Below are 9,328 nucleotides of genomic sequence, written 5' to 3' on the forward strand. Positions count from 1 at the left end.
CTGCGACAGACACAGGAAGCAATCAGCTGCTCTGGGTTTGATTGCTCTGCCCTTAATGTCTACAGCTAGAGGACAAAGTACCCAACTCATGATTTATTGGTAGTTCAAAGCAGAAATAATTAATTGCCAGTAACTAAAGTACTCATGTAGGACATTGTTGAGTACTTTCATTGGAAGATTTACATCTCATTTCTGCACAAGTATTACCAATTTAACAAGAGTGTCATCATGACCATCATTATACTGTTTAAGTCTGATCTAATAATGTCCAGAACCCTATATGTTCTTGTTGACATTTTGTGAAATTCTTGCATCTATGCATATGAACAGATTACACAGTAGGAGATTCTTTTGTTAGAATTGTTAGATTAACATATGATGGACAAAGAGTCAGCTGCACACTCCTTCCCCCCACCACCACCACCCTTCATTTGTTGGGGCATGGACTCTACAAGCTGTTGAAAGCATTCCACAGGGATGCTGGCCCATGTTGATTCCAAAGCTTCCCACAGTTGTGTCAAGTTGGCTGGATGTTTTATGGGTGGTGGACCATTCTTGATGCACACGGGATACTGTTGAGCATGGAAAAACCCAGTGGCGTTGCAGTTTTTGACACAAACCGGTGTGCCTGGCACCTACTACCATACCCAGTTCAAAAGACACATACATTTTTTTCTTGCCCATTCACCCTCTGAATGGCACACATACACAATCCATGTCTCAAGGCTTAAAAATCCTTCTTTAACCTGTCCCCCCCTTCATCTACACTGATTGAAGTGGATTTAACAAGTGACCTCAGTAACGGATACTTAGTTTCACCTGGTCAGTCTATGTAATAGGAAGAAAAGGTGTTCTTAATATTTTGTATACTCTGTATAATATGCATTATACTGGACAACAATTCTACAAACCTCTAAAGAGTGTGTTTAGGTAAGAGGTAAGAAAGATTTACGGGATTTTCTTGGGGGCAGTATAATCTGGTCACAACTGGCATTAACAGTTGTGATTAGAATGTTCTACATGCCCAGATGGGCCTTGTTCAACTCAAAAATCAAATCAAATGTTATTTGTCACATGCGCCAAATACAACAGGTGTAGACAGTGAAATGCAATGAAATGTTCTCTGACATCAGGGACATAGTACATGATTGTGTCCTCACCTACCTTGTCTTTAATACCTGGTCAGTGCATTCAGTGCAGAAACCTGCTCCCAAGACCAATGAGAAGTTTCACAGTGCAGATACTCAAAGCCAGCAGCACCTGTGTGTGAGGGAAGAGACAAGTATTGAGATCCAGCGCACATAAAATCAGAGCAATAAAAAGGGCAAAACATATTGTACTAGTAGAAAATGTTCATCAAATACATTAAAAGGGATACCAATAAAGAAGTTAAACACATGAAAATAATTGATAACAAGCACTCGCCTACAAAATTATTTCTAGGCCTTTATTCTCAGGGCTTCATCGAGTTGTCATAATAGCCTATGGCATCCACTAGGTGTCAGTCAAAGATGGCTGCTCAATAGCACGTCTTCCATCATATCCATTAATTGGATAATTAATCCATAAAAACGTGCTAGTTTGCCTTAAAGAATGCGACCATCCAACAGCACATATTGCACATATAGTTTACCAACACGTTCTATGTCACAGATGCATCGAATTATTACAGATGGAATTCTGGTACTAGAATATTGTCAATATTATATGGCTGAAATGCAAGTGAAAAAGTATGGTAGCATTTATGCAATACTATAGGCTATGGACACACACATTTAAATATAATCATCCCACGGTATTCAACACGTTGTTTGCATTCTTAAGGCGAAGTTGATGTGACCTATTCAAAAGTGCACCCACAGATCTAGACAACCCCACCGAGGAAATCTACAGGAATGTTCATAGGCGCACTACAACTACCGCAAGCAGTAAACTGCGCCGCACACAGAAACAGCATTGGATTGTGGGTAAAATAATATCTTGTGTTTCCTGAATTAGTTATGGCAACAGTAGCAGAAGGTAAACGTTTATAGAAATAACGTTTTTTTTTCTTTAGTTTAGAAGTTCAATTATATGTCAATTCGCATGAGACCGCATCTTGTGTAGAACTACAGGTTGACTGCTTGAAAAGTTATAACGGTAGCCAGCAATGAGTTTGAACGAACACTCTTTGCAAGCTCTGTCATGGAGAAAACTTTACTTGAGTCGAGCAAAGCTGAAGGCTACGAGCAGAACTTCAGCTCTCCTGTCGGGTTTCGCGATGGTGAGTACTGGACTCAGAGATTGGAGAGGATTCTGGCAACTTTGCCAAAATTGAGTTATATGACGCACAAATTCTTGACACATGACACCTACCGGCCTATTTGACTATCTAATAATGTAGCGTTCGTAACCGAGTGGGAAGGTAGTAATTACCAGTTGTAAATACCAATTCAAGTGCTTTGAACTTGTTGAGAAACGCCGATTGGATAATGTAATGGCCAACAAGCCGTGTCAACCATAAACTGAAAGTGGGCTCACAGCTATCATGTCTATAAACAAATTATAGTGTTCAAAAACCATATTTAATAGATTCGTTTTTATAAATAATATTTTGTTGTTAAATATATCTGCTGAAAATGTTATCGAGGTCATTCCCTTAGTAGGTGAAGTCAGAGGTCAGCATGTTGGAGAAGTCGGGGCTCAGGGATGATGTCTCGTTCAAATCAACTGGGAACTTGGAAATCTCAGACTACAGCGAATTCAAGAAAAAGCCATTTGATGGATCATACAAGTCGGAAACTCAGGCATCTTTCTAGACCTGAATGATTTGATCTTGTTTTTAGCATTCAGGGCTTTAACCACCCGATTTGTGATGGCCATTATGAACTGGGTGGTTCGAGTGCTGAATGCTGATTGGCTAACAGGCGTGGTATATCAGACCGTATACAACGGGTATGACAACATTTATTTTTACTGCTCTAATTACATTGGTAACCAGTTTATAATAGTAATAAGGCACCTCAGGGGTTTGTGATATATGGCCAATATACCATGGTTAAGGGCTGTTATTAAGTATGACGGGAAGCAGAGTGCTTGGATACAACCCTTAACAGTGGCGTATTGGCCATAAATCACAAACTCCAGAGGTGCCTGTTGCTATTATAAACAGGATACCAACATAAATATAATAGTAAACAACTAGTTTCTGATTTACACATGGCTGGAATGTTGTTTCAGCATCCAGGACCCAAGCTACCTGGTTTATAATGCTGGATAAACCACAACTTTTTGATTGAAAATAACCGGTGGACAGATTTAACGATACAATTAAAAAATGTAAATACATCTGTATGAAACCGGATACATTGCAATTTGTGACGCATAGATTTGGGGCATAGTTGAATGCATTGAAATGTCTCTGCAAGTTTAAACCTCTATGCAAGGCCAGATACAAAGTAAGGATGCCATTAGTGAGTCAGAGTTCTATCTAAACCTTAACCTACCACAAATTAACTACAGAATATCCTACCGTACCATACAAGCCAATAACATTTAATCTGACAGTCACTCACCAAACAGACAGTTAGACCCAGTACAATTGTCACCTGGCCACAGGGGTTAGGCTACATCTTTCTGTACAGCTGGCACCCAACAGAGAAAAACATGGAATTGTCACTTGCAGTGGTTGAGCTATAAAATAGATAATTGTCTCTGTTCAAATTGTTCTGAATCAAATCCTGGTCGTTGCTCTCTCGGTCAGTGTTTCGTGTTAAAATGCCTCTCTGTATTTCAGGTGGCTATGGTGGAGGTGCAGCTGGAGCCAGATCATGTGTATCCCCCAGGGCTGCTGATAGCCTTCAGCGCCTGCACCACTGTCCTAGTGGCAGTGCACCTCTTCGCCCTGATGATCAGCACCTGTATCCTGCCAAACCTGGAGGCCGTCAGCAACGTTCACAACTTGAACTCGGTCAACGAGTCACCCCATGAGCGCATGCACCGCCACATTGAGTTGGCCTGGGCCTTCTCCACTGTTATTGGTACCCTGCTCTTCCTGACCGAGGTGGTTCTGCTGTGCTGGGTCAAGTTCCTGCCCCTCAGGCGCCCAACTGATAATGGCACTATCAGTTCTGGTGAGGCGGCAGCCATTGCCTCCACCTCCATCATGGTGCCATTTGGATTGGTGTTTATTGTCTTCGCTGTGCACTTCTACCGCTCTCTGGTCAGTCACAAAACTGACCGTCAGTTTCAGGAGCTGGAGGAGCTGTCCAATATCACCCGGCTGCAGAACCAGCTGGACCACAGGGCAGAGACGACCAGTCTGCAGCCCTCCTCTGTCCACTTCCCCTAACAGGAATTAGACAGCTGTAAAAAATCTATAATGAAGTTTTTTTTTAAATCTATTTGCATGAGCACCATGAGAAAGGATACTTTATATAGTAATATATCATTTCTACAGATGTTTTGTATTGGGATTTGGACTGCTCTAGGCCTTTTCTATTTGCTAAAATGGTCGTGGAGAGGTCAGGAGAATTTGCTTTGTATTGTTCATTCGATTGGACTCAAGCAACTTTTTTTATTTTTTATTACTTTGCTGCATGTCTATTGTCTTCCTTATGTGTTCAGAAACAGATCTGAATGTGAGTGTGAAATTTGTAGTTGAATATTTTTGGATATCTTCATTAAATAGATATTTGTATTTATATCACAAAGTTTTGTCCATGGCGGCTGGGGAACATTAAAAGTGTGGGATGAACATTTTGTGAAGTAGCTAGAATTATTAATTTACAAATGATAACCAGTCAATTTCCATGAAAGTAAAACTCCTCAGGAGAGTATAACATGTATTAACTGCTGTAATAGTTATGGTGCAAGCGAAGTGCAGAATTCAGATATTTTTTAGTCAGGTGACCTTAATCTGTCCATCAGGGTTGGAATATTTATATTTCAACTTTTTAAACTCAACATTATTGATAATTAAATATATGCTCTGATGGTTTTTTGATAAGTTAATGCATTTTAAGCACACTCCTCATACTGTTGTTACATGATAGGTGAACTCTTATACTGTGGTTGTGAAAATATTAGGCTGAAATATTGTCCTCAACATAATGTACTTCCTTTTAACAATACTGTAAAGCACTGATTGTTTTGCATTTATGTGAAGTCACAAGTAGCTACTTCTAAATTAATTTAAATGGAGGCAAAACTTCAGATCTTTATCGTCAACCTTTGAATGTGATCCAAGTGCACATATTACTTTAATAAAATAATGGCATGATTATTTGCGTTTTTTTATTATTTTATGCGTCAGTATATTGGATGATGGTTGACGCCCTTTTTAAAACATCCCCTTTAAATGCCATTTGATGTTTTTAAGATGTTGTTTGAGGGCTTATTAAGCTCCACTTAATTATGTTTACTCTGACTATACTGCCTTGTGTCTGTTGCCAAATCCAAGGGGTTGAATAGTTTTATAGTCGTATACTGTAAATCTGTTACAATGTGCTGAGTCTCTCCAAAGGTAAGTGAATTGGATTGAGAAAACCTCTTTATTAGGCAATCATTAACATTTCTGAAATACATTATACATATTTTGTATATCATATCTGATTACATTCATTGTCATTAGAAGGACTGGAGTCAAAGTGCAATTGTTATTATGCATAACAACCCTAGGCTTATGGAAGAATGAATTCTACGAGCTAATCCAGATTTATGTTGCTTCATTTAATCTTTTTTTTTTTTTTTTTTTACATCTATGAGATGTACTATGTGAATTACTGTTTGAGTCAACCTTCTTTTTTGTATAAATTAAAAGATTTGGATACATCAAAATGAGAAATACAATGGAACCTTCAATTATTATACAATGGAACCTTCAATTATTATACAATGGTACCTTCAACTTCTTCCTCATGCCTCCTTAACTTTCTAAGACCAAATGTCCCCATTTGTGGTTCTATAACTTGAGGGCGTTGTTCATTTCTATTAAAGAAACACATTTTGACAATGTGTCAAGAATTAGCAGGAAGGAACAACAAAGGAAATCGGTTAGCAGAAGGGTAAAATGCAGCAACAATATTATAAGAGGACTTGTAGGGAGAAGTAGTCTGTCATCATCTGTGTTTTCCCTGAGTGGGGCTAGAGGATTGTCTGTATCAGGAGCTCACGGTGCTGGATAGCATTATCTCTTGGGTCACAGAAGGGCACAGAATCCGTTCCTCTTTGCCTTTCTGGATTTCCTTGTTGCTGCAAGGGCTTGTTTGGTAGCCTCTCTGAATATGTCCTCCACATTCTCCTTGTATTACTTGAACACTCCAAGTAGAGCTCAGCTTTGATCTTCCTTTTGGTCTCTTCACCCTGCTCAGATTATGAAAAAAGTTGTGATATTCCTAATTGAGAGGCCAAAAAAACATAAACCTTGTCCTACTCTGAGGTAACTCTTCCTGTTAGGTGTTTTTAGAAGAAAAAAAACTGAAGGCACAGTGATGCTGAAACATTGGTGTTTTTTGAACCAGTAAATAACTGGGAGGTTATATATATGGAGTCTGCGACTCTCTGTTTTTATAGCTTACAGTTTATTCTCTGTTAGTCAGCACCTCTACACTAAATAATGTTCTCTGGGTGTGCGCCAGCTCATGCTGTTTATAAGAAAAATATTGTTTGACAAAAGTTCCCTCTCTGACATGAACTAGTTCTGTTGTCAAAAAGCAATTGGCAGATATATAAATTGAGTCCATGTAAAGGGGTTATTCAGAAATTGAATTACCACTCACAAATGTGGGGATTTGTCTTGTAATTACTGTCACAAACATAACATCATCAATGCTCTTGATCTTTTGAAAATGTTTTTGTGCAAACACTTCTGATCAGTCTCCCATTCCAATCACACAACCCTAATTCAACCACATTTTCAATAAACCCAATACTAATGACTTATTATTATGCAAGTGGCATGGCAAATGTACATTCAATGTATATAAGTTATACATACATAATGTATGGCTATGTATGAAATCTACCTGGATGTATGTGATGGGGTTCTGGCCTGAGGACCACAGTTTCCTTGCCAAGGCCTTGTCTTTCCGCAGATCTGTTTTGCATCCTACCAGGATAATGGGCACGCCATGGCAGAAGTGATGCACCTCGGGGTACCACTGAAATATATGTAAACAGAGTTAGATATTATAAACATTCTACGTCATGCATTCTTGTGAGAGTGACTGCATCTACTGTGCAAAAATAATTCACCATGAACCTGATAAATACTTGCTTGAGCAAGTATTCAAATATATTTCTGGTACTGACATATCTTCATATACATACTTGTATATCATATTCATGTATGATACTGACATCTTCAGCAACATTAATTCTGTTGTAAATGTCATACAACTTCATATGGCATGTATGTTAATAAGGTTTCTTCCTCGTTCTGGGGATTTAAACAGACAAACAAGCAGTAAAGTATGAAGAGAAGACAGTGCAGTACCTTTATTAGGACATTGTCATAACTTGAGGGGCAACTTACATCATAGCAGATCAATACCAGGTTGGCATTCGGATAGGGGCCGTAATCGGTCATAGTCCTCTCGACCTGAAATACACAGAAACAGATGGATGTGCATTTTTAGTCTGCCATGAAGTCCTGTATTTATTTATTTTTATTTCAGATATGATAGCTAAAAAGGTTGAAATTAACTTTGCTCTTTTCGTCATTTTCTGTGGATATATACATATTATTTTTGTCACATACAGTCAAGCACTTCTCACTATAATTTGCTTACATGCAGATTAAAAATAGTGCTGAAAAACAAATAAAAATAGATAGACACTTTTCACTTAATTAAAGCAAGTGTAAAAAGAGAAGAGAAGCAGCCAGATGATGAGCTGGCTTTGTCAATTGTCTTACCTCTGGAAAGTATTTTTTTAGTGTAAACCATGAGGAGGGAGGTTTTCCCACATCCACCATCACCTACTATCACAACCTTCAACTCCTCTCGCCGCCTGGTATGCCCACTGCTCATGCCTGACACGTTCTGTGGCATGCCTCTTTCTGAGAAGCTAGATGAAAATGTGGCAAAGAGCCTCCTCTTGTTGAAGAAGATTTGGTTATCTGGATAATGGCCACAGACACTTGAGATAAGAATAAATGACAACAAACCCTGAGTGAGAAAACTAGCTTAACGTAGTGTGAATAGCTCCTCTTGGTTGAGTACTTACCCCTCCCACGACAGAAAAGTAGGACCTCCCCTTTTCTCTGCCCCACCCCACCCATTTATTAATGAATGGGCACATCACCAATGCCTTATCCAGGAATAGGGTTGGGTAGGTTACTTTCTAAATGTAATCCGTTACAGTTACTAGTTACCTGTCCATAATTTTTATCAGTAACGTAACTTTTGGATTACCCAAACTCAGTAATGTAATCTGATTGCATTCAGTTACTTTTCAATTGCTTTCCCCTTAAGAGGCATTAGAAGAAGACCAAATGTATGACCAATTGAACGACATCTATTGCAGGATAAATCAATGTTAAAGATTACATAGCTGGCCATATATGGATATTACATTTTACTTAATGGGTTGGTTATGTAGGCTTTTTCTAACCCATCACTTTCTACTACATATAATAATACAATTATATCTTTACATTAAAATCAGAATTCCAGTCACTCTGTTTTGGTAAAAAGCTGAGGGATGTGTCTGGAGAAGTTAACCACTCTCAATGTCACACCCTAATCTGTTTCACCTGTCTTTGTGATTGTCTCCACCTCACTCCAGGTGTCACCCATCTTCCCCGTTATCTCCAGTGTATTAATACCTGTGTTCTCTGTTTGTCTGTTGCCAGTTCGTTTTGTTTCATCAAGCCTACCAGCGTTTTCCCCTCTGCTCCTGTCTCTCGATTGTTCCAGTTTCCTAGTTTTCCCAGTGTTGACCATTCTGCCTGCCCTGACCCTGCCTGCCGTCCTTTACCTTTGCCCCACCTATCTGGATTACTGACCTCTGCCTGCCCTGACCCTGGCCCTGTCTGCCGTCCTGTACCTTCGCCACACCTATCTGGATTGCTAACCTCTGCCTGCCCTGACCCTGACCCTGCTTGCCGTCCTGTACCTTTGCCCCACCTATTTGGATTACTGACCTCTGCCTGCCCTTGACCTGTTTGTTGCCTCCCCCTGTTCAATTAATAAACTGTTGTTCCTTCGATGTTGTGGGTCTTACATGAGGCGTGATAGTACGAACTGGCCATGACTGACCCAATGGACTCTGACCAGCTGCGCAACACCATCTCCAAAGGAGCCACCATTGGTAGGCATGAGGAATTGCTTCGTGGCCTATTGGAGGG

The 9,328-nt window shown here is 39.5% G+C and overlaps 2 protein-coding genes across 2 annotated transcripts; one reads left to right on the plus strand and one right to left on the minus strand.

The window, feature by feature from the left end:
• The first annotated feature begins 1,937 nt into the window (after positions 1 to 1,937).
• LOC112248373 (calcium release-activated calcium channel protein 1) lies at positions 1,938 to 5,263 on the plus strand. The gene is made up of 2 exons (XM_024417332.2): positions 1,938 to 2,263; positions 3,776 to 5,263. Exons 1-2 carry the CDS (start codon positions 2,150 to 2,152, stop codon positions 4,328 to 4,330), a joined length of 669 nt encoding a protein of 222 aa, XP_024273100.1. The 5' UTR covers positions 1,938 to 2,149; the 3' UTR covers positions 4,331 to 5,263.
• Positions 5,264 to 5,683: 420 nt separating this feature from the next.
• LOC112248374 (GTP-binding protein RHO1) lies at positions 5,684 to 8,168 on the minus strand. Its single transcript, XM_024417333.2, has 4 exons — positions 7,895 to 8,168; positions 7,514 to 7,579; positions 7,005 to 7,139; positions 5,684 to 6,342 (listed from the first exon to the last, which is right to left on the minus strand). Exons 1-4 carry the CDS (start codon positions 7,952 to 7,954, stop codon positions 6,124 to 6,126), a joined length of 480 nt encoding a protein of 159 aa, XP_024273101.1. The 5' UTR covers positions 7,955 to 8,168; the 3' UTR covers positions 5,684 to 6,123.
• Positions 8,169 to 9,328: the final 1,160 nt, after the last annotated feature.

This window comes from Oncorhynchus tshawytscha, linkage group LG04, assembly GCF_018296145.1.
Source record: "Oncorhynchus tshawytscha isolate Ot180627B linkage group LG04, Otsh_v2.0, whole genome shotgun sequence".
NCBI lineage: Eukaryota > Metazoa > Chordata > Actinopteri > Salmoniformes > Salmonidae > Oncorhynchus > Oncorhynchus tshawytscha.